The sequence below is a fragment of the Protopterus annectens genome, chromosome 11.part0 (assembly GCF_019279795.1).
Source record: "Protopterus annectens isolate FY-2018-M chromosome 11.part0, PAN1.0, whole genome shotgun sequence".
In the NCBI taxonomy this organism is placed as follows: domain Eukaryota; kingdom Metazoa; phylum Chordata; order Ceratodontiformes; family Protopteridae; genus Protopterus; species Protopterus annectens.
The window spans coordinates 912220875-912246690 of record NC_056745.1 but is presented as its reverse complement, the minus strand read 5'-3'; the positions used below and the strand labels follow the sequence as shown (position 1 = coordinate 912246690).

The window sequence follows — 25816 nt, the reverse complement described above, 5'->3', positions numbered from 1 at the left end:
TGGGAGTTATTTGTTTCAGTGATCAGATGCAGAAATTGTGAAATATTTGATCAACTACCACTTTAAACCCCCCTCCAATTCAATAGACAAAATAATCAGACTACATAAAACAGTTTGATGCCCTACTATTCATGATTCGCAGTTTCATGAAGAACAAATGGTGCACATTTTACAGTCTATTTAACTTATGCCCCCCCCCCCCCCGACTAAAATGTGCATTTAAATTTCAAAATTAATCATTGCACTTGTATCCTACACATAATTACAACTCAACTCCTGGCAAATAATTTTTTATATAACTACAGCATGACAAAAAATGAACACATTCGACTAAAACACGCATGCAAGAAAGAGCAGCGCTATAGTAAGCCATCCTTTTATATATATTAAGTTATATACAACTGTAACAATTAACAATATCTTATAATTTTCACAAGTATCCATCACAGTTTTTTCTTTTGTTCTTTTGGCTATAACTACATTGCAACCTTACATACATTATCACTTGTTTAATAAATCTGCAATGGTCACATTAATGTTTAAAAATAGCACAAGGAGTTTGGATTAATTTTCCCCAAAGGTTACTCATTCTCAGCAACATGCATTTTTCAGTACTTAACCAGGATAACTTGGTACAGCTCCAAAAGCTTGAAACGGAGGCATTTAACCCTTTTTTTAATTTTAACTAAAGATGATGCCACTTTGTGTGGACTGCATACTAAACACTGGAAAGCATTCCAACAGCATATCAAAGCACTATTGTAAAAATGGCTGTGATAAGGCAGTAGACTTACGTCTATGCATTAACTCAGTTAATATCTGGAATGTCACTCAATGCTGTGCCAACATTTGAAAGTCTCTACCCATTTTTTGGCTATTTTTTGTTTCCAGTTCTTAACACAAGCAGAAGCATTGCACTGCATAATGTAAAACAAGGCAAGATACACACTATGGAGGGCAATAAATTCATTTAGAGACTTGGCAACAACGTATGTTTTGACCAGTGAATACTTGGTTCTTCAGGCAACCCACCGGTCATGTACATACCCCCCCAACTGTGGCACTGTGCACATGAATCACTTTACTGACATGCACCAGCATGAAGTGAAAGACATCTCTGAGCCCTGTATCTCAGTTACATACAAAACACGTGTATTGTGCATGAGCATGCCAGTCAGAAATGATGTGGTACTGTCCTGTCCAAAACAGCACAGAAAAAAAAATCTTCAAACAAATGCAACCTGAAGTACACAGGATGATAATCCAATGTGAAATGACATAGTACTGCATAGTATATGTCCTAAACTACACTGGAACAAAGAAAAAATACTTGTACTATATACTTACAGAACAGGGAATGACAGTTCCTACTTCCAGAATGACTGCAACTTAAATGAATAAGGGGGCACTACAAGCAAATCCATAAAAGTTACTCTAAATGAAATTATGAGTACATTTTAGTTAAAAGACATCAACCAGTCAAGCTGCTCTGAAAACAACAATGACTACAGCAGCATTTGCTTGCATGCAACAAAGGAACGCGTGGACCTCATACTGAAGGACTATGAGCTCTTCAGCAGACCAAGTTTCCTTAATGCTTCCTTTCTAGATTCTTCAGATGCCCCTCGACCTGAAAACTGAACTGTGATCCCTTGTGGCCTAAGTCCAGTTGGCTGCCTTGGCAAAGAGCATGCTCGCTGACTATCTTTAGAAGAAATGGGACTCCTAGCATAAATACTCTGAGCTGTTGTTGAACGAGAAATTTTGTTTTGTGCTGAATCTGGGTCTGGTTTAAATACTACCGATTTGGCTGTAGACAAGGAAGCATCTGAAGCGCATTTTATTGGAGTGCTGAGATTCTCACGATTGTTGTTCACAGATTCATGGCCATTTGGTCGAAAATGGTTGGGAGGAGTAGCCTTTGGTGTACTGCTGATTGGAATGTGATTACTAATATCTGGTGAGGAAGTGGCTTCCGTTGCCAAGCCAGGATTTGATGAGGCTCCATGCCTGGAGTAATCAGCTGCTTGATCTCTAAAGGAGGCACTTCTAACCCGGCCATCGACCATGCTGCTATGTGCCTTTTCATCCAATTCAGGTGACAGAAAAGCTGCTCCATTTAGATTTGCCAGCATCTGGGCTCTGCGTTCTTGAACCCTTACAGCTGCTTTTGCAATAGTTTTATTATATTCCTTCCCAGTAACTGTGACATTAATGTTCTCTGGGAAGCGGTGTATTTTGGGAGGAGACTGAGGACCGTGTCTGAATGAAAAGTCTCTGCCGTGTGACAGAGCATGCGGGTGAAAAGTTGGATGTAAAAAGGTATATTCATTTCCCTTCTGAATTTTAGACAAGACTTGTGAAGAAGGCTTTTCATTTTGTTTTTCTGTCCATTTCTGAGCAACAACAACAGGTGTAGGAACAAAACCTAAATTTTGGCCAAGATCGGGCTTTGGCTGATCTAAGCCAGACTCTGGCAAATGGTTTTCATTGTTTTTAGGTATAACTGTCTCAACAGTCTTTACATCATCTGGAGGCACAGTAATATCCCGGATAGGAGAAATCACTCGTATGTTTCCATCAATTTCATGTAAGAGGCTGACATCAGAAATCACTGCAAGTGTCTCATCATCTAATGTCTTCACTTCCAAGGTCTTCTCATGGTCTGCTGGGAAGAGAAAAAAAAAGTGTAAGGAGGTTGGTCATTTATGTTTAATAATCTTTACACATTCATCTTCACTGCCAAGACCATTACTGATAAAAAAAAACTACTAACAGGGCAAGTCTATGAAGTACAGTCCTAATTCTTGCACAAGAGAGTGCTGGTACATGACTACTTTAAAAAGACAACTGTAAATTACACAAAGAAGCAAGAACATTTGATCAATGACAGGAGGCCTCTCAAATGTACCTATACCGAAGGTACATACCTGTTTTCAGGCTTGATTTACATCACTACACGATGTACCTACCTCTGGAGGAAAGTCCCTATTATTAAGCTTGATTTACTCCTTCAAATGAATTTCTAAAACTCACCTCCATTACACATAATTCTGAAGCTACAGAGTACACAGGAAACTGGGACTAGGATGACCACCATACTGGTAAAAGTCCGTGTAAAGACACAGGACCCACTTTTTACATTGTCCTTTTTCAGAAGCAAAAATAAAATGACTTCATGAGCTAAACTGTTGTAGTATTAATATTGACAGATTTTACACTATTGTATACATATATTTCTGAATCATTTCTGACACTCAACCTGAATTTCTGAACAATACCCCAAACTCTTGCTGGGAATGGGAAGACTAATATGCTATTCAATATTCAAATTTTATGCTACTTTTGCCCCCAAATTTTTGACTGACTATTTTTCCAACAGCCTTTGTACCTATTTTCAGTATTCTAAGTTTGAGACAGAGATTAATTGGTCAAAATGCTATCACAATCACCAAACAAGCTCTCTGTGAACGGCTGATGAAATTCAGCATGCTATTACAAATAATAATAATAATAATAATAATAATACTAATAATAAATGCAGTGCTGCAACACTGCAAGACTCCTGTTTGGCCAAGCCTATTGTTATGATGGACAGCAGCCTTTCACAAACAAGGCAAAATCGGGATTTTATTTATTTATTTTTTTTAAAGGTAACTCGTGTCTTTTTGCCCATGACCAGTGCACAAGTAAAAGGGTATGCCGCAATGTATAACAACTAAATATCTAGATAAGCTGGAAATGAGAATCTGGTTTCAAATTTTAACAAACAAAAGACTTATAAAAATGCTCAGAATCAAAGTACAAATGATGTATTGCAACAAACTTTTTCCTATTTCTCTCTTTTGTGAAAGTGATGATTTAGGAGACCCGAGAACAATGGTTGAAATGAAGTGATCTGCTTGTCCAAAGTTCTATGGGATAGAATCAAACTTGGATTTGTAGGATTTATCCACCAATTCTATTCATATTATACCAGTCCTTTACATGTCAGTGTTAAAAAGACAATTTAGCTATTCCATGCTAACTTGAGTTTACAAGGCAGGATTCAAAGTACAGTTTTGTACACTTAACATAAATGTAGATGTTAGAGTGTATTCACTGTTGCAGTCATTACATTTGGGTTATCTGCTTGCAGGTAGCCCTCAGTCAGCCTGATTAACAAAGTCTTGGGTCCTGCGTCGATTGCTGTCCCTTCTTTCATGATGTCATGGGTATAAAACATGCAGCCGACGCCATTACATCAGTTTTTCTTGCCCAAGATGTCAGGTGCCCCTGTAATGGGGAGCTATTAAATATAAAAGTACAATGATATACCTCCAACAAAAAAGCAAATACACCAAAAAGACATTTAAGCATAGTAAAGGAAAGTTAGAGGTATAGCCAAAAGAAGTTAGGGGGCTGGAGGGAGGGTAACCAGGACTGCAACAGTGAATACACTCATACATCTACATTTATGGTAAGTGTACACAACTGTACTATGTTCTTTGTGTTTCACTGTTGCAGTCATTACATTTGGGTAGATTCCCAAAGCTATGGTTGGGAGGAGGAATTTAGATAGCATTAGGACCAGATATTAGGCCCTGCAAGACTGCAGTGGCAAAGCCAGCTCTGGATTTAGAGAAAATTGGCAAATGATAATGCTTGGTGAAAGTATGCACAGAACTCCAGGTAGCAGCTTCTAAGATGTCCCTGGTAGGGATGCCTCTGAGAAAGGCTGTAGAGGTAGATGCAGCCCTGGTGGAGTGAGGTCTGATCCCTTGGGTGATAGGTTTTCCATGGTGTTTATAGCAGAAATAAATGCAATGACCTACCGATTTAGAAATGGTTTGCTTTGAAATAGCCTTCCCCCTCTGCCCCTACAGCAAATGCCACCAGCAGTTTTTCAGATTTCCTTTGAGGTTTAGTCCTGTCCAAGTAGAATCTAAGTTGTCTGTGCACATCTAAAGAATGCAGTATCCGTTCCCCTTTGTTCTGTGGACTGGGAAAGAAGGTTGGCAAATGAACATACTGATTAAGAGCCACACTGGATACCACCTTGGGCATGAAGGATGGATTGGTTCTGAGGGACACCCTGTCCGCATGAACGATGATGAAAGGCTCCACTGCCATAAGGGCCTGTAATTCAGATACTTTTCTAGCTGAAGTGATTGCTAAAAGGAAAGAAATGTTAAGTCTACCTCCTTTCGAGCCAGCAGCTACTGCAGAGTGAATTTTTCCAAAACAAAGTTAAGGTCCCAGGCTGGGTTTGGAGCTCTCCTGGGTGATCTCAAATTTTTGGCCCCTCTGAGGAACTGCTTGAGCAGTGGATGAGAGAATAGGGGAGGTTCTGTGCTATAATGAGCTGAAATGGCTGAGTTGTGGATTTTAATGGAGGAAAAAGACAGGCCCTTGTGAAGCGCTGCTGTGCTCATCCCCTGAGATTGGTTCCAGGCACAGAATCTTTTCCATTTTTCAGCATACGATTCTAGTACTAGGCCTCCTTGCCTCTAAAATTATATCCATCACAGGTTTATTGAGGGATGGTAGAGGTGAGATTATGTAATTAGCCAGGCTGCAAGGTTCAGTGTTAGAAGCCTAGGGTGCAGAATCTAGTTCTTCTGCTGAGACAACAAGGAAGGAGTTTGAGGCAGGTGCCATGGGGATAACAGTGACACTGCGCAGGAGGGGTTACAAGTGTTGTTGTGGCCAGACTGGAGCAATCAAAATCATCCTTGGTTTGTCTGGTTTGATTTTTAGTAGTACTTTGGAAAGCAGAGGCAGACGGGGGAAGGCATAGACTGACAGGTTTTTCCAGCTGAAGGAGAGAGCATCCACTTTCCAGGCTTGCTTGTAGGGAGTTCCTTGTGCAAAATTTTTCCAATTGGTAGTTCTAGGGAGAGGCAAAAAGGTCTATATCTGAGCTCCCCCCATTTGCTTGTCAACATGTTGAAAATCCTTGGTTCCAGTTTCCACTCGTGTGAGTCCATGAGGTTTCTGCTTAGTCCGTCTGCCAGTGCATTTAATTTTCCTGGCAGGAATTGAGCTTGTAGGTGCACTTGGTAGCTCAAGGCTGTGTTCCCCAGAATGCCATGGCTAGTCTGCAGAGGGAGTAAGAATGTGTACTCCCTGCTTGTTTATGTACCACACAACAGTGGTGTTGTCAGTTTTTACCATAAGCTGTCCTGGAAGAACGTGGTCCTTGAAGACTGTCAGAGCATTCTGTACAGCTAACATTTATTTTTGATTCATATGCAGGTGCATTTGACTTTGGTTCCATTTGCCCTGAATGTAGTTTCCTGCCAGGTGAGCCCCCATGCATAGTCTGATGCATCTGTTAGGGTTTGGGTGGCAGGGGGTGGTGTGAAAGGTAGTCCCATGTTTTGGTGGCAGGCCTCTGCCCACCAAAGGAATTCTAGGCATAGGCAAGGTATGACTGAAATCATTACTTCTAGATCCTGAGAATGTTGACACCATAGGCTTTTTAGATACCACTGTAGTTTCCTCATATGCAGTCTTGCATATGGAATTAGAAGAATGCAGGTGGCCATGAACCCCAAGGCTTGCAGTATTTGTCCTGCAGATAGCAGGGTTTTTGTGGCCACTTGTTTGAAGTAGGTTGTCAAATGAATTTGTTTCTCTGGCATGAGGTAAGCCATCTGGGAAGGTGTATTCAAGCTTGCTCCCAGGAATATAATTTTTTGACAGCGTACCAGGTGTGATTTCTTTTCGTTTATGGTGTACCCCAGACAAGTTAGAACTCTTTGTACAAAGGCCAGATGATTCAAATGCATGTCCTGGCTTTCTGCCTGAATTAGACAATCGTCCAGGTATGGGTATATTTGAATATTTCTTTGCCTGCAAAATGCAATAACTGGAGTTAGCCACTTTGTGAATACCCTGGGCACAGTAGATAAGGCAAAGGGCAGTGCAGAGAACTGACAGTGCGTGTAGCCTGCTTTGAAGCATAGGTATCTTCTGCAAGACTCCCTGATTGGGATGTGCAGGTATGCTTCTTTTAAATCTAGTGCTGCCAACCAGGCATCTTTGCCTAGCATAGGAAGTAATTGGTGAAGGGTCAGCATCTTGAATTTTGGAATTTCCAAAAGGGTGTTTAGAGTAGACCGGTCTAGAATAGGAAGCCATGAGTTGTCTTTTCTGGGTAGCAGGAAATGTCTCGAGTAGAAACCTTGTCCCTTTTCCTCTTCTGGTACCAATTGAATAGCCCCCATGCTTAAGAGAGGAAGTACTTGTTTCTGAGCCTTTGCCCACTGATTTGGGGGTAGATCTGGCCACCCACTTGATGTTGGTAACTAAGTGAAATCTGTATCCCTGAGACACTATATTTAAAACCCATCTGTTCTGGGTAATGAGCTCCCAGTTCTTTGCATGAAAAGCAATCTTTCCCCCCAAAGGGGCAGTCAGTTGAGAAGTGCTTGGAAGTTTTAAAAAGAAGTAATTGAGACAGTTTACCATAGGGGGGAGTTTTATCACTCTCTGGTTTGGAAGTGGAGGCCCTCCACTGCTTAGTCCTGTGCATACCCTGGGACTGTAGCCTGGGAGCTCTGCTGGATCTGGGCTTGGACTGAGAAGGTGTGGAAGAGGCAGGAAAGTTCCAGTTCTTGGAAGGCCAATGCCTACTAAACCTTGGTGGTTGTACTTGTAAAAAATCTTTTAACAGTTTGCATAGATTTAGCTTTTTCCTCCAGCTTTTTAAGGACTTCTTCTGCTTTGTTGCCAAACAGGCGATCTTGGTTTAAGGGAGCATCCAGTAATTTGGCTTTAACATGATCTGGCAAATTTTACTCCTTAAGCCAAGCATGCCTTCTAAGAACAGGCACAGTGACAGCAGCCAAACAAGATGCTTCTAAAGAGTCAAAACCGCATTGCAAAATATGTTTACCAACTTGTTCAGCAGAATGCATTAAATCTTGTAATTATTTACTTTCAGTACAGTCAGGAATCAACATAATTTTCTGTTTAAGAAGTCCCATAATATGTTGCTGATACTTTAACATATGAAACTGGCAGCTGAAGGCCCTAATGGCCAAAGTAGCAGAAGTGTATACCTTCTTACCCCCCATCTGTCCAAGGCCCTGGAATCTCTATACGAGGGGGTAGGGTTTTTGGCAGTAGTAGGCTTAATTCCTTTAGGTCCCTGGGAAATGGTCTCTGGGTCTGCAGTAGAATTCTTGAAAAGGAACTTGTGAGAGTCAGGTACTCTAATACCTGTCAAGTTTCCTGGGAGCCGGTGGTAAAGTGTCTGGGGGAAGGATAGATTCCAAGAAGGCATCCTCTACAATGTCCAGGACAGGAGGGACACCTAAAGGCCTGTGTTGAGGTAGGAGTAAGAATTCCCCAAACCTTTTTGGAGTCAGAGTAATCCTGGCTTTCCCAGTGGAAGTGCTCCCTAAGAGTGTGCAAGGTTTCACCAAAAGAAAAATCTTCTGGAGGGGATGCAGAGGGAATGGAGTCCTCTGCATCAGAATCCTCATAGGCAGATAAGGGCAAATACTGGTAATCAGAAGCAACAGAAATTTCAGAATCTTGATCAGAAGAATCAGAAGGAAAATCAATATGAGGTCTTAAAGGGAGAAGGCTGGCTTCCCCAAATTAAAGTAATATGGTCTTCAGCCATTCTTATTTGTTTATTTAGACATATGGGCCTGACCATGCGGTTTGGACGTCAGTTTTCTAGGTGTGGATCGAGTTTTAGGCCTAGAAGATGGCATCGGTTTGAAGTGCAAGTCCGTAGGCCTGAATACACCCTCAGAAGCCGGTGCCTGCACAGCAGCTCTGGACCCATCCAAGTTAGAGACATCCGCAGGTTCCATAGTCGAAGAAGCATCTCACGCATACCAGACTCCGAATGGGTCTCAGTAGAGGCCTACGAATCTGAAGTAGCAGGCATCAGGGGCTGCGAAAGAGCCTCACTGAGTACCGGCGAACTGGCGACTAGCTTAACGGAAGCATTGTCGGCAACTTTGGACCTGTGCAGTCTGTCTTTATCTTTACTTTTTTTGGAATGTCGGTAGTTGGATGGCTTACCAAAGCCATTTCTGGATAATTAAACAGAATACCGAAATAGTTTGCTGCAAAAATGGACCTACGACGAATAGTTCGAGGATTGAATAAGGCACAAAACCGACAGCAAGGGACGTTGTGGTCTGGCCCTAAGCAAGGAATGCAGCACAAATGAAAATTTTTATGAGGTATTTGCTTTCCACAGGTAATATAATTGTTAACTTTTACTGACATCGGTTTAGAGCAAGAAAGGATCCCCAACGGGGTACTTAGCTTTTTTGAAGACTTCGGTTCTGAGTCAGCCGACCGGCACTTGCGAACTGCATCTGCTTCAGGCACCGCACAGCAGGAAAGACTGATGTAATGGCGTCAGCTGCATGCTTTATACCCATGACTACCTGACGTCTTGGAGGAAGAGACAGCATCCGACGCAGGACCCAAGACTTTGATATTCAGGCTGGCTGAGGGCTGCCTGCAGGCAGATAACCCAAATGTAATGACTGCAACAGTGAAACACAAAGAACATCTAAGCTAGCAGTTTTAACAGTCCATTTTAAACAAATTAAAAAATGAACTCAAATTTTTTACTGTGCTCCTACAGTTCTTACCAATATACCTCAAAAGAGGCATTCATGTACACTGTGCCCCAAGGAGCCCAATTGTCATTTTGACTAAATTTTCATAAAAAAAAAAATAATAAAATCAATCAAATGATACTGCCACATAAATGTTTAAGTTCATGTGTATAGTAAGTGGCAGTGCAATACAGCTCATCAATGGCAAAACAGGGACGTATTGTTATGCAGAGTAGCCTCCCACGGCAGTACTATACTCATCATAAAGATCACTGCTGCAGGACATTCATCAGATAAATGTGAGAGTACTCTGCAGTGCATTCTAGACACATGAGAATGGGCAGCAAGCTGAAAGACTCCAGTGGTAAAACTTGCCCTGCCTGTAATGCTTAAAGGTTTGCACTGATGTCCAGATGGGAGCCACAGAAATACTCTGGGCAGATATAATACTGAAGAATGTACAGTGCAACAGCTGACCCCAACTTGCTCAACTGACGTTTTGCTATATTTACAACAGAATATGACAGTTTACTAATCACTAGAAAAGTATTTGCAATATGACTGGACACCCTTGCTACACTGCCCTGAAAGAAAATGCACTTTCTTTAACCCTGGGAAGACATGCTCAATGACTTTTTTTTTTCTGAAAGGCTATCTGGGTACCTCTGTGTTTTCTGTATGTTTAATCAGGAATCTACAATCATGAAAGAGGATGACATTTAACTTGGGGCTCTGAGAATGACTCCTACCATGAAACTGTGCTGCTCTGAGATTTGAAGAAAGGCATCTTTCACGATCCTGTCCTAGTTGGGTGTGGGGGCACTATGCAGCTTTTGAAATCAAATAGGAATCTTATTTGCTGTGAAGGAGTTAAATTAGACTTCTTGACATTCTGTGAGATCCTTAGGCTTTGGAAAAATTTTGGGGACTAGGTCTGTTGGGGCTCTAACACTGATGGTGGCCTTGATCAAGCAATCATTAATACAATTAAAGCTCTCAATATTTATCACAAGGTATACGGGGAACTTCTCTAGTACCCTGACCAACTTTCCCCTAGTCAACATGATTCATCATCTCAGATCTCCCCTGAAAATAGGCCTAGTGGGACTGACCCGGTCAAAAAATGTAAATAATTTATTAAAAATGACAGTAAATGTGCACGCATTACAGTCATGTGTGTATAAACACTGGATTAAAGCACCTGCTAAATACTCAAGGTGCAGAACTTACAAATGGCAAAATGGTAATGGGAAATCCTTGCTATGAATTAGAGATTTATCATCTGTCCCACTGATGGTAGTCTACACAAACAGTGTTTTATAGCCAAGGAAAAAGGAAGACCTCTGCAAACTAGAGGGTAAATATGGTTTGCACAGTCACCATCTTCAACATCTTTACTGCACAAACCTATGACTGAAGGATCTAAATTGGGTCTCCAGTGATCCTCCCTTTTCTAGAACAAGGAACAGCCTTATGTAGTACCTTTTGATCCCCTTCCAAGAGGGATTATTTGAATTACTTTGTAGCTTAGCAGTCCTTGCCAGAATATATTGCACCTGTGCTCTGGGAGCTGCAGAGATGTCTCTGAAGGACAGGATGGAATGAGCAAATTCTGTCAGCAGTCGGTAGTACCCTCTTTTTACCAAAGTGTCCAAGGTCAGAAGGAAAGTACAGTTGTGCACACTTACCATAAATGTTGATGTTCATGTTATGTGCCTGCAGGTAGCCCTCAGTCGGCCCAAATACCAGAGTCTTGGGATTACTGCGTCGGATGCTGTCGCCTCTTCCATGACGTCAGGGGTATAAAACATGCAGCCGATGCCATTACATCAGTTTTTCTTTCCCCAGATGTCAGGAGCCCCCCAAAATAGGAAGCAATTACATGGTGTGGAACACCTCCAGTAAAAAGTAAATATCAATGCCATAACATATAGCCGAAAAAGAGGATAGGCAGACAGTATAGATAAGTCAGGGGGCTGGGGGGACGGTAACCAGGAATGCAACAGTGAATACACTCGAACATCTACATTTATGGTAAGTGTGCACTGTTGCAGTCATCACACTTGGGTTGATTCCCAAAGCTGAGGAAGGGTGGAAGCAGTCAAGAAGTATTAGGGCTGGCTAGCAGGCCTTGTAAGACTGCTGCAGTAAATCCAGCTCTGGATTTAGAAAAGATAAGTGGCAATGCTTGGTGAAGGTGTGTACAGAACTCCAGGATGTCCCTGGTAGAGACTCCCCTGAGAAATGCTGTAGAGGTTGAGGTAGCCCTAGTGGAATGGGTTCTGATCCCTTGTGGGGTAGATTTTCCATGGTGTTTGTAGCAGAAATGGATGCAGTGTGCTATCCATTTGGAGATGGTTTATTTTGAAATGACCTTGCCCTCTGCCCCTGCAGCAAAGCTGACCAGCAGCTGGTCAGATTTTCTGAAAGGTTTAGTCCTGTCAAGGTAGAACCTAAGCTCTCTGTGCACGTCCAAGGAGTGGAGGATCCTTTCCCCTTTATTCTGAGAATTAGGGAAAAAGGTGGGTAAATAGATGGATTGGTTTAAAGCCACACTGGATACCACCTTGGGCATAAATGATGGGTTAGTCGTGAGGTAAACCCTGTCCGCATGGAAGATAATGAAGGGTTCCACAGCCATAAGGGCTGCAACTCAGACACTTTTCTTGCTGAAATGATGGCTAGAAGTAAGGCTGCTTTCCAAGATAGGAATGTTAACTCTGTTGTAGTAGTAGGCTCAAAGGGGGGAAGCGTGAGCTTCTCTAGTACAAAGTTAAGGTCCCAGGCAGGAGTGGGAGCTCTCCTCGGAGGTCTTAAATTTTTAGCTCTTCTCATGAACTGTTTGACCAGAGGGTGAGAAAAGAGGGGTGGGCTCAGTATTGTAATGAGCCGAGAAGGCAGAGGCATGAGTCTTAATTGAAGAGAAGGATAGGTCTTTGTGGAGCAGCTGTGCTAGGTAATCTGGGATTTGAGGTAAGGTAGGCACTGTTGTGTACTTACTGTGTGACTGGCACCAAGAGCAGTATCTTTTCCACTTTTCTGAATAGGATCCCCTAGTACTAGGCCTCCTGGCCTCAAGGATGACATTCAGCATCTGTTTGCTGAGGGTTGGTGGTGATGCATTCAGGGAATCAGCCAGGCTGCTAGGTTCAGGGTTTGCAGCAAAGGATGAAAAATCTGGCCCTCCTGCTGGGAGAGCAGAGAGGGGGTCTGATGCAGGTGCCAGGGTGGCACTGCTGTCAGACTGCGTAAAGGTGGGTACCAGTGTTGGCGTGACCAGTCTGGTGCAATCAGGATTGTCCTTGGCTTGTCCTGTTTGATCTTGAGTAGCACTTTTGGGAGGAGGGGCAGAGGGGGGAAGGCATAGATTGAGAGGTTATCCCATGTAAATGAAAGGGCATCTACTTTCCATGCATGGCTGTGGGGAATCCTGGTGGAAACTTTGCTCAATTGGTGGTTTTGGGGGGAAGCAAAGAGGTCTACTTCTGGTGTTCCCCACCTGTGGATTAGAAGTTTGAATGTGTTTGGTTCCAGTTTCCACTCGTGTGGATCCATTAGAGTTCTGCTTAAATCGTCTTCCAGTGAATTTTCTTTGCCTGGCAGAAATTGTGCTTGCAAGTGCACTTGATTGCCCAAGGCTGTGTTCCACAGAGTCATGGCTAACCTGCAGAGTGGGTAGGAATGAGTTCCCCCCTGCTTGTTGATGTATCACACAACTGTGGTGTTGTCTGTCTTTATCAAGAGTTTTCCTGGAAGGATAAGGTACTTGAAAGCTGTCAGTGCATTCTGTACAGCTAACATTTCTTTTTGATTGACATGCAGTTGCATTTGTCTTGGGCTCCATTTGCCTTGAATGCATTTGCCTGCCATGTGAGCCGCCCATGCATAGTCTGATGCGTCTGTTGTCAGGGTTTGGGTGGTGTGGGGTTGAGTGAAAAGGAGTCCCTTTGTTGTTGTAGCAGGCCTCTGCTCACCAAAGGAACTCTGTCCTTGGGCAAGGAATGATAAGAATCATTGTTTCCAGGTCCTGAGAACGTTGACACCAGAGACTTTTTAAGTACCATTGAAGTTTTCTCATATGCAGTCTTGAATATGGAATTAGTAGAATGCAAGAGGCCATGAACCCTAGGGCTTGCAGTATTTTTCTTGCAGATAGTTGGGTTTGGGTAGCCAGTAGATTGTAGTAGTTTGTCAAAAAACCTGTTTTTCTGGAGTGAGGAATGCTATCTGGGAAGTTGTGTTCAAGCTTGCTTCCAGGAATACAATTTTTTTGGCTGGGTACCAGATGTGATTTCTTTTCGTTGATGGTATACCCCAGAGAAGTTAGAAATCTCTTTACAAATGTCAGGTGCTGAAGTAGTAATTCCTGTCTGCCTGGATCAGGCAATCATCCAAGTATGGGTAAATTTGAATTTTTCGCTGCCTGCAGTATGCAATGGCTGGAGCCAGGCATTTTTTGAATACCCTGGGCAGTAGATAATCCAAAGGGAAGTGCAGAGAACTGATAGTGCATAGAGCCTGCCCTGAAACAGATATTTCCTGCAAGATTGCCTTATGGGGATGTGCAGATAAGCTTCTTTTAAGTCTAGGGTGACCAGCCAGGAGTCCTTGGCTAGCATACGAAGCAGCTGTTGTAGAGTATGCATTTTGAATTTCGGAACCACTAGGAAGGTGCTGAGAATTGACAGATCCAGGATAGGGCACCAAGAGTTTTCTTTTCTTGGCACCAGAAACAGTCTGGAGTAGAACCCCTGTCCCCTTTGCTCTGTTGGAACAGGTTGAATAGCCTTGAAACTGAGAAAAGAAAGTACTTGCTATTGGGCCTCTGCCCAGTGATTCGGGGGTAGGTCCGGCAATCCGCTTAGGATTGGCAATGAGTGGAAGTAGAATCTTTTTCCCTGTGATACAATGTTTAAGAACCATCTGTCCAGGGTAATGTACTCCCAGTTTTTTGCATGCAGGGCAAGTTTTCCTCCCAGGGGTGCAAGTAATTGGGCAAGGTTGGGAAGGATGAAGGACAAGTCATTGTGAACTTTTTCCATAGGATGGTGGCTTACCACTCCCTGTTTTTGAGGTGGGAGCATTCCATTGTTTAGATCTGTGCATACCCAGAGACTGTAGTCTTGGTGATCTGCTGCCCCTGGGATTGAACTGAGAAGGTCTGGGAGGGACTGGAAAGGACCAGTTTTCTTAAAGGCCAATGCCTACTGAATCTAGGTGGCTGAACCTGTAGGAAATCTTTAACAGTTAGCATAGAATTAGCTTTTTCTTCCATCTTTTTAAGAACTTATTTTGCTTTAGTGCCAAACAAACTTTCTTGGTTTAATGGAGCATCTAGTAATTTTGCTTTGACATGGTCTGGTAAGATTTGTTCCTTTAGCCAAGCATGCTTGCTAAGAACAGACCCAGTGACAGCAGCCCTGCAAGATGCTTCTAAAGCATCAAAAACCACACTGCAAAGTATGTTTTCCAACTTGGTTTGTAGAATGCATTAACTCTTGTAAATCTTTATGTTCTGCATAATCAGGAATCAACATAATTTTTTGTTCAAGAAGCTCTGTATGTTGCTGGTACTTCAACATGTGAAACTGCCAATTTAAAGCCCTGATGCCAAGAGTAGCAGAGGTGTATATCTTCTTCCCCCATGTGTCTAAAGCCCTAGAATCCCTGTCCGAAGGGGTAGGGTTTTTTTGGCTGTAGTAGCCTTAATGCCTTTAGGTCCCTGGGAAATGGTCTCTGGATCCGCAGTAGGATTCTTAAATAGAAATCTGTGAGAGTCATGTACTCTGTAGTACCTGTCAGGTTTTCTAGGAGCTGGTGGCAAAGTTTCAGGGGGTAAGACTGGATTCCATGAAGACATCTACAATTTCCAGAACAGGAGGGACAGCTAGAGCCCTGTGCTGAAGCAAGTTTAAAAATTCCCAGAGTCTCTTTTTGGACTGTGGGTAGTCCTGGCACTCCCAGTGGAAATGCTCTCTGAGGGTATGCAGGGTTTTACCGAAAGAAAACTCCTCTGGTGGGGAGGCAGAGGGAATGGAATCCTCTGCATCAGAATCCTCATAGGTAGATAAGGGTATGTCCTAATTTGAGGAGTCAGAGTAATTGGACTCTATGATCTGAAGAATCAGAAGGAAAATCAATTCTGTCTAATTAGGGGAAGCCAGCCTTCCCCCTCTAAGAGTAATAAGGTCTTCAGCCATTCTAAGCATTTGTTTCTGTGGCATGGGAGCTTGAGAATGTGCTTTGGTCATTGGTTTCCTAGGCGTAGTGCAAACTCTGGGCCTGAGAAATTCGGTAGTTTTAGTCTGAAATGAAGTAGTCTGTTTAATATGAACATCAGAAGGTCTGAATATACCCTCAGAAGCCGGTGCCTGCACAGTGGCTCCAAACCCATCCAAGGTAGAGACATCCACAGGTTCCATAGTCGAAGAAGCATCTCACTGCATACCGGACTCCAAATGGGTCTCAGTAGAGGCCTGTGAATCTGTAGAAGCTGGTATCAGGGGCTGCAAAAGCATCTCACTGAGAACAGATGGACTGGCGACTAGCTTAACGGAAGTGTCTTTGGCAGTTTTGGACCTATGCGGTTTGTCTCTCTTTATCCTTATGTTTTTTTTGGAAAATCGGTAGTTGGATGGTTTATTGAAGCCATTTCGTAATACAGAGAACGACAGAGAAAGAATTTAGCGACAAAGATAGCCCGATGACGAATAGTTCGGGCGTTGAACAGGGCACAAAACCGACGGCGAGGAATGTTGTGGTCTGGGCCTAAACAGGTGATGCAGTAAGAATGAAAATCTCTGTGAGGTATTTGCTTTCCACAGGCAAGACAATTATTAATTTTTTCTGACATCGGTTAGAGCAAGAAAAAAAGAATCGCCAATGGGGTACTTAGCTTTAGAAGACTTCAGGTCTGAAACTCGAAAGTTTTCAGGTGGTGGCTGACCGGCACTTGCGAACTGCTTCTGCTTCGGGTTCCGCTCGGCAAGAAAAGCTGATGTAATGGCGTCGGCTGCATGTTTTATACCCCTGATGACCTGACATCATGGAAGAGGCGACAGCATCCGACACAGAAATCCCAAGACTCTGGTATTTGGGCCGACTGAGGGCTACCTGCAGGCAGATAACCCAAGTGTGATGACTGCAACAGTAAAACACGAAGAACATTTGCAAATGCCTGAAGAGGAAACCTTTCATCCATACATTCTGAGGGTAAGGGGAAGATGGGGCATGCTGGGCAATCACTAACAAAGCCTACAGTATTGTTGTTAAAGGAAGGGTTTCTGTCCTGAAGACCGCCAGCCTTGCTGTTTGCAAGGCTGGGACTTTGCTTTTTTTTTTTTTTTAAAACAGTAAATATTCTCTATATTGCTGTTGCTGGCTTTGCAGACCAATGGGCTACAGTAGAGGACCCAAACCTTCACTCCGTATGGGATGTTCATCAGGTGTCACTACTGAAGGATAAGTGTGCAGCATCCCAAGACATACAACTATACTACTGAAAAAAAAAATATGGAGGAACTGCAAGCTGCAGTATTATTGGCTTATACAGATATAGTACAACATGGTGGCTAAATCTCCAGAGCAAGCAAACCAACTTCAGTGAAGTTGCAATGTTCACAATATTAAGTGTGGACTATAAAACTGGCAGTTAGTTGGAACACCAAATTATTATATAAAGCAATAAAAACTCCTGTACATAGTGCAAATATTGTACTTATAAGTCAGGTGCGTACTTTCTACTTCTCTGCAACATACTACAGTTCTGAAATGTTAAGATAACCTTATTTGACATTTACATTTTTTCATACAAGAATGGATGTAATATAATCTTATTTCAAAGTTAGACTGTGGTCAGCACACATGCTGTCGATGAAATGGCCATCTTCCAAACTGCCCATAGCTGTGCGTGCTCTCAGATATGTTCAGTTTAGGATTTTTACTCTGACTTTGCCCTCACAGACCGCAGGGACAAGAACCAGCTCCCCTGCAATCTTGTAACATGTGAAGTGGGTATCACTGAATGAATGAATAAATGGGTGATGCATATGGTTACCATGGAGGGTGTCATGCTATTATATGGCATTACTATCCGTCAGCAATCCCCAAGAGTTGTAGGTGTGCATGCTAATCCCTTACATTCAACTTCAGAGGGTGACAAGACAGTACCCTGACATGTATCACTAAGAGTGAAAATGGTTCTAAGTACAGAGAAGTGTATAACAATGCATTGTAAATGTACCGGATAGTACAACTAGTGCAATTCCATGTTTTTCTTGCTGAAGCACCACATTATTGTTAATATTTTAATGTGTTAAGACTAGTATCAAACAGTTCAACAACAAAACACTTGCTGCAAAAAAGGAACCTGCACCAAGATGTTTATTAGTTTAGTTAGAATCTCATTCCACCCAACAGGGGGTTAGAGGGCATTTGCCTTACTGAGAACAGAGGAAATAGAATCCTGATGCTTCCAGGTTGCAGTAGTAGTATCTGTAAGGAGAGACAATTGTCCTCATTCTTCCAGTCTCCATATATACAATCTTGTTTCCATATTCTTCATCCCCAAACTGTGTGAAGTCCTGTTGCATATTTTTATCAAATGTCTTCATTATAACAAGTCGGAAAACCATCATAACTGTCTCCACGTCATCTCCTACCACAGCTTCCCCTTGGTCAAGAAACATTCTAGAGTAAAACATTCCTACAGAAAAGCATTGAGAATGCCACATGCATACAGCACTCTAATCTTGTAACATTATTCAGACTACCAGTCTGTAATATGCCCTGCTTCTATCCAACATTTAACCAAATCCACCCCTCAGCAAACAGATGGGTATGGCATACTTTACTTTTTTCCAACATATTTCTGGAAGACCAGTAGCATAATAGTTTTAAAGTATTTGTATTATTTCCAAGGGTGAGCTATTAAATGTAATAGCTAACCAACTCATTTGTTTTATAAATTCCACTGTTAAGTAATAATCACCTTTATTGTTCACCCTTGGAAATACTGCAGTCTATTCTTAAACATAAAAACTAGCCAACACATTTGTTTTATGCATTCCCCTTTACAGTTAATAGTCATCTGGCGCACAAACAATTATACAGGTTCAAATTACTATTTTAATTGAGTCAAGCTGTCAATACAGTTAAAGGTGGCCAATGCTTTTGTTCCACAAATTTCCTTTTTCAAACAGAAAAGCAGTAACATTCCCCTACATAAAATAACTATTCATTTTACATACAAAGGTTATTTACCAACTTTACGGGCTGCTCTAACTAAACAGGAATAAAACAAATCTGTCATGTGCATCAATTAAATGTCCTCATGAATATTATCCTATATTCAAAAAAATATGTTTGCCACCTACTTCAGTGAACTAAAAATGACAGTTTTTCATCACTGGGCGAGTAGAACAAAACATGAGATCTAACACTGGTTAGAAGGTTTGCTCCAAACTATATTAATAAAATAGGGCACAATTCTGCTATTTACTCAAAAGCTGTTGTCTTTCGGCTTTTCCCGGTTAGGGGTTGCCACAGAGGAACTCTGATCCGCTAATGATTGGCAGTAAATTTTTACGTGCCGAGTTGCCGGCCCTGACGCACAACCTTCAACGAAGGTACACCCATTCACACAGAAGACGCTCTAGCTGAGAATCGAACAGGACAACGTCTTACTGTGAGGAGACGAAAAGTAAAGGAAATATTTTTTTCATCTCACTACATAACATAGTCATGAACATAAATCTTGTACGTATTAACCCACATCTTTATCTGCAAATTCAAAATCAGTTTAATATGAAAAATTTCTACGAAAAAAGGCTGCCCTAAACTACACTAAAGTAAAACCTAACCCTGTCAGCTGTCTCGCATCACAGAATTCCCCAACAAAGATCCCCATGTCTCTAAACATAAATATGTATCAGTTTAATATGAAATAAATATTCTGAGCACTAGAACGACTGCCCCAACCCAGACTAGAGAGGTAAAGCATAATTCACTAAAATCAAAAATAAGAAAAGCAAGTATTCCATCTTCCTTTTATATTGTGTTCTCAAGCTAGTTCCATTAAATAGCAAGCCAAAACAACCCCCTAGATATCCTTTAGTCATTACACACAGTTTTCTCTTTACATTCTCCATATGCCTCCATGATGTAAATGCAGATATATTTCACATAATGACCCAAAATGGTCTTTGACTTGCAAAACTCCACAGCAATAAATGTGAAATTCTAAACCTAAATATTTCAGTGGAAATGTTTAACCTCTGAAACCATCATGCCTCAGACACTACACAAATGATCTCCCCTTTCCTTTTGACTTGTACTGCTCATCCCAATCTTCTTCCATTTCCACCGATTTTACAGCATCATGAGGAGTAAATATATTCATATAATCCCTCCTGGTGAGGTCCATAAGACAAATGCATAGGCAGCACTCTCAACTTAATTCTCATGTCCTCAGCATTCATATCACATTTGAAACACCTTCACTACAGCATGAAACTAGCCTCTACATTAGTTTCTACCTTTTACTCTCCCTAACCTCCTTATCAATCTGTACTTACTGTTGAAATTTCACCACTGTGCAATCCTACGTACACATGCTGCCCAGTCACTGTGGTTAATTTTTCCTGGTTACAACTGCCGCCAAAAAAACTGCCCCTCTTCATACCATGTTGCAAAATGAACACAAATAAAACACACACATTTTGTCATCTTAGGTTTAACATACTGCAGCTAGTCAATATCTTCTTCCCCCTTCCGACATTTCAACCAACCCCAGTGTTTCTATTGAGTGTATCCTACATAGAAGCAGACTTCTGTACTAGAAAGTCAATTTATCCAACTGTCTTTGCCACAATATCCCCTACACAGCCAGTTTGCAAAATTTGTGGAAAGATGACAATTTGTTGAACATGCAAAAAAATAAGTAACCCCAACTTCAGCCTCTTCCACATGTCATATATATCTTGTTAAATATGTCACAGATCATGCCTTGTTTCTAGTACTTTACTTTCATTTGAAATTAACTTTTGATACCTCTGTGATATTTCAGTTGAACCTGTATTGCTTGCTTAGTCACACGGACTGCCTTCTTCCAAACAATTTTTAACATTTTCCACCTCTTATGCCGCAATGCGCTAGATGACACTTCACATATTATCCTTCCATTACACATTTACCTCAAGTCTCCTAGGTTCATAGGTTCATACTAGGCTATCTGCCCTAGGGCATTTATAAGCCTAGCCAGAGTGTGTGTGGCTTTCACCACCCCTTAGGATGAGAATACCCATTAGTTTGCTGTGCCTCTGTCCAGCAGTGACACAGAGATGATTCCCGGGGTAAACCTACGATCTCCCATCCACTCATCAAGAATTCTCTTGAACAGAGTCAGTGAGGGGCTCTGCCTCACATGGACTGGGATTCTGTTCCATAGTGTAGGGAGTCTCTGGGTGATGAATCTGTCCCTCCAGCACGTCCTATTTATATCCGTGTTGAGGTTTAAGTCTCTTGCTCTCGTGGCTCTGGTGGATTTGGATTTTTTTGAGGCGGAGCATGTCCATTAATTCCGGGTTGGACATGGCCTTGTATGTCAGGCACAGATCACCTCTGAGCAGACGGTATGCGACTGAATAGAGCTGGAGTTTCTTCAGTCGGGCAGCGTATGACATATGTTTGAGCCCCTTTATCCTTTTGGTGAGGAACTTTTGGGGTCTTTCCAACTGCTGCAGGTGTCGGGTAAGGTACATTCCAAATGGGGCGTTGTACTCAATCATTGGTCTGATAAGTGAAGAGTACAGGGGTACAATGACCTCTCCTGATCTGGATGCGAATCCCTTCATGATCAGGTGGGCAATGTAGAAGGTCTTCCTAACCACTTTGGCAATGTGTCAAAAGAGAGGTTACTGTCAACTTGGGTCCCCAGGTCCCTGATAACTTCTTCCGTGTTTAATGGATTACCACCTATGTGGTAATTAGGGGTTACCTTGTTTTTCCCAAAGGGTATGACTATACATTTTTTGGCATTTAGCTTAAGGCCATGGCTCTGGCACCAGTTATCCATTTCTATGAGACCTCTCTGGAGGATGTCTGTGTCTGATGGAGTGTCAATTATGGTGCCCAGTTTGCAGTCATCTGCAAATTTTGTCAGCCACAATCCCCCTATGTTTGCCTGCACTTCAGAAAAATAAATGCCAAACAAGAGGGGGCCCAGGACTGAGCCCTGTGGGACACCACTCGTGACCGGCTTAGAGTCTGACATGGCACCAGCAACTCTAACCCTGTGGGTTCTGTCCTTGAGCCAGTTTGCAACCCATCTTGTGACATATGGGTTTACATCTAAGCTGGTGAGCTTTTCTATGATGCCCGAGTGGGGTATTGTGTCGAACACTTTTGCTAGGTCAAGGTAGGCTGTGTGAACTGCCTTAACCTCATTAATGGTCTTAGTGACTGTTTCGAAAAAGTCGACCAAGTTCAAGAGGCAGGATCTGCCCTTGACAAAGCCAAATTGGATAGGAGCCAGTGTCTGTAGGTCCCCAATGTCTTTATTTAGGAGTTCCATTATGATCCTCTCCATAGCTTTGCAGACAAGGCTCGTCAAGCTTATGGGGCGGTAATTTCCAGGGTCCGTAGAAGCACCGCCTTTGTGGAGTGGGACCACAGTTGCCGTACGCCATTCTTTGGGTACGTATCCTGTAGTAAGGCTAAGATTAAACAGCAGCCTTATGTGTGGGTTTAGTTCCTCATTGAGTTCGTGTAGCACACAGCCGGGGACACCGTCCGGTCCCATTGATGCTGTGTTTTTTGCTTTAGAGAGCGCAGCTCTCACCTGGGCATCTGAAATGTTTGGGAGGCTAGACTCTGGTGGGATAGATATTTCTCTCCTTTTGAGGGGGAGGGAGGGGAGAAATTTGCACTGAACCTGTCTGCCAGTACATTGGAAATGTCTGTGGGTTCAGTGATTTTTGTATCATTTTGGACTAATTCTGAGCATATCTGGGAGTTTCCACCCAGGTTTCTAACATAGCTAAAGAAGGCCTTATGATTGTCTTTTGTGTCTTTAGTGATTTTTCTCTCAAAGTTGGCCTTGGATGATTTTATGAGTGATCGTAGTTTTTTGCTAGTATTTATCAGAGATGCCTTCCCTTTTAGGGATTTTGCTCTGTCATGTAGTAGCTTTCTCCTCTTGTTGTAGAGTTTGTTTATGGCTGGGGTCCACCAGACCGGGCGCCTGCCTTTGGTGGAAAGGGTCTTGATTTTATTAGGGATTGCTTGATCCATACATTCCTGGAGGTGCTCGTAGAAGGCATTTGTAAGGGTTTCAGCAGCGTGGGTCGTGGTTTCCACTAGCTCGGGGGCCTTGAAGGATACCACTCCAGTCTTAAGAAGTGTGAAGTTTGCTTTTGAGAAGTTCTTCACTGTGGTCTTTTTTGTTGGGGTTGGGGGCGGGATGTGGATCTCCAGTGAGATTAATTTATGGTCTGATCTCACCAATGAGGGATATACTTCCGGTGTGGAGCATTTTGTCCCCATGTTTGTGATGATCAGGTCTAGTATATTTTCTCCTCTTGTGGGAATGGTGACTAGTTGTTCCATAGCATTTGAGTTTATGAACTCCAGGAACCTTTGGGCTAGGGTGTTGGGGCTTGAGTAATGTTCCCAGTCTATGTTTGAGTAGTTGAAGTCACCCAATATGATGGTGTTTGGAGAGACATTCATACTCTCCAGTGTCTTCAGGAAGGCTGTGTGGGTTTCCTGAATTTGAGAGGATGGTTTGTAGCATGCTACAAACTGTAGGGCAGTTTTACCTATGGTTAATTGCACCTGGATGGTCTCCGATGCTTCGTGCGTTGCCACTAACCTGGAGGTGTGGGTATCCTTTATGAATATGGATACTCCCCCTCCTTTTGTGGTTCGGTCCAGATTTTGGGGCCAGAACGCATGATATGAGGTATAACCTGATAGTGCTGGGGTGCTCTCAGGAGCCTTGAACCAGGTTTCAGTCACAGCACAGACATCAATGTTCTCCATACTGAGGAGGGCTTTGAGGGCATGCGCATCTTGAGGTTTAGACTTCTGGCATTGAGCAGTATTACCCTTAGTTTTTTTCCATTTTTGTTTTCTAGGGCGGTAGGTTTATCATTTGAGCCTTGCCTAAAAAAGGCACTATGGGGGTGGCAAGAGCCTTTGCCAATATCCGGAAGCCCAGGGGTGACAGGTGCAAGCCGTCTCTTGCGAAGCAGCGTGGCTTGTCAAGCATGTCATCCCAGGCAGACAGACATTGGATCCCCCTTAGAATGACACCGGTAATTAAGCCAATTATTAAAGCTGATCATTTTGTCTCTGTATTGTGGCATCATTCTTGGTGAGGGTAGGATACTGCTCAGGGTCAGGGTCATACCAGCCTGGGCTACATAATCTGAGAGCTCCTCTATGTCTCTTTTCATGTAGTCCAGGGAGGTACGTCTCAGGTCGTTCACACCGGCATGGACAATGACTGAGTCATACTTGTACTTGCTGTGGAATGACCTGAGTGCTTGTGTTATGTGGCGAATTCTAGCGCCCGACAGGCAGCTTACTGTGATCTTTTCCTTGTTCAGTCTGGTGAGTGGGACGTCAGTGTGTCTGACTATGGAGTCACCTATAACAAGTGTGTCTGGCATTGTGTTTGGCCTTAAGGGCTGTGACTGTTTAGCACACTGACTTTGAGAACTATGTGTTGCATGTCTTATGTCTTGAGGTGGCAGTTGCTTGGGTGTCTGCTTTGGAGGCCTCTGTAGTTTTGGTAGATTTTTGATCAGTGCCTCCGAGAATGTCTTTGTGTGTTTATGTGTTTGTTTTGCAGTTGTGATAGTTCTATGTGAAACTGGGTTTGTGGTGTGCATGGTTTCCTTCTCCTCCTGTCTAGTCTTGCCAGTCCTGAGTTGAGAGAGCTCAGCCTCCAGTTTGGCTATATAGTTGCATCTCTCACATGTATTTGTGTTTTGTGGGAGAAGGAGTGGGTTTGTCTGTGTACATGAGGCAATTGTAACATTGCCTCAAGATGCCCAGATTCACCAGCTGAACAGGAGAGGACGCTAGCAACTGACCCTTCGACATGCTAGAAAAAGTGAAAAAGTTTGCTGTGTAACTGAGTCAGAAGGGACCTATAGGGAAATGGGTACTCAAGGGGATTCTAGGCTAATGTAGTACTTTGTTTAGTATACAAGTACTTTACCTATATAAAAATGCTTTAGGAGCAAGTGCTGAGCTTTTGAGATAGAGAATAGACTGTTTAGATTGCAAATAGAGATGTTCTAAGGGAAAAATTGAAGAGCAGACTTTACGGAGCCAGAAATAGTTTAACCGGCGCTGCCCGATGGTGCTCTATGGGCAACTCCGCGCTAAAGCGGGCTTTATAGCAGGGGGTTGAAAAGAGCTAGGAATTGACCCAAAATGGCCAATAGACTACAAGTTTCTGGCTGGAGCCACTGCTCTAGGGACAAATAGGCTACTCAGTGTTCCCCACTCCCACTGGTGAACAAAGAAGCTTCCCTTTATCCAAATAAGGATACGGAATAGCACAGGAACCAAGCCAAAGCCCAGAGATCAGCAAACTCTGAAGACTGGACTATTATAGTTCAGTAAGGCGGGAAAAGATATTTTTTTTGCAGAAAACAGAGGAAAAACAGACAGTAAATGCTATAAATGCTTTTAAACAGCTAGCGCACTTGAGTGTGTTAGCCTACAGGTAAAATTAAGCAACAAATAACTTTTTAAAAGTGCAAAACAGTTAACACAAAAACAGTTTAAATAGAATGCAGAGCTGTATAAACAGGCAAAAATGCAGTAGCTAAGCAGTAAATAATCAAAAAGCCAGAAAAAAAATACTTAAATCAGGAAAAAGTCACTCTTTTGCTCTCTGCTGCTTGTAGAACTCTGCAGGACACCACAAGGAGCTGTGCTGAGTTGAATACAAGCAAAAAAGCACGCTAAAGTGGGCTTTATAGCAGGGGGTTGAAAAGAGCTAGGAATTGACCCAAAATGGCCAATAGACTACAAGTTTCTGGCTGGTACCACTCCTCTAGGGACAAATAGGCTGCTCAGTGCTCCCCACTCCCACTGGTGAACAAAGAAGCTTCCTTTTATCCAAATAAGGATATGGAATAGCACAGGAACCAAGACAAAGCCCAGAGATCAGCAAACTCTGAAGACTGGACTATTCTAGTTCAGTAAGGCGGGAAAACAAG

General features: G+C 42.6%; 1 protein-coding gene across 3 annotated transcripts in view; it reads right to left on the bottom strand.

Moving 5' to 3' along the window:
• Positions 1-431: 431 nt before the first annotated feature.
• PROSER2 (proline and serine rich 2) overlaps positions 432-25816 on the bottom strand; it is a 455053-nt gene continuing 429668 nt past the window's right edge. For 2 of the 3 annotated variants that reach the window (XM_044088307.1, XM_044088306.1), the window contains one exon: positions 432-2668. In XM_044088307.1, coding sequence (XP_043944242.1) covers positions 1563-2668 — 1106 coding nt within the window. In that variant the 3' untranslated portion in view covers positions 432-1562. The remainder of the gene's footprint in view (positions 2669-25816) is intronic. The other variant, XM_044088308.1, reaches the window with a different exon arrangement.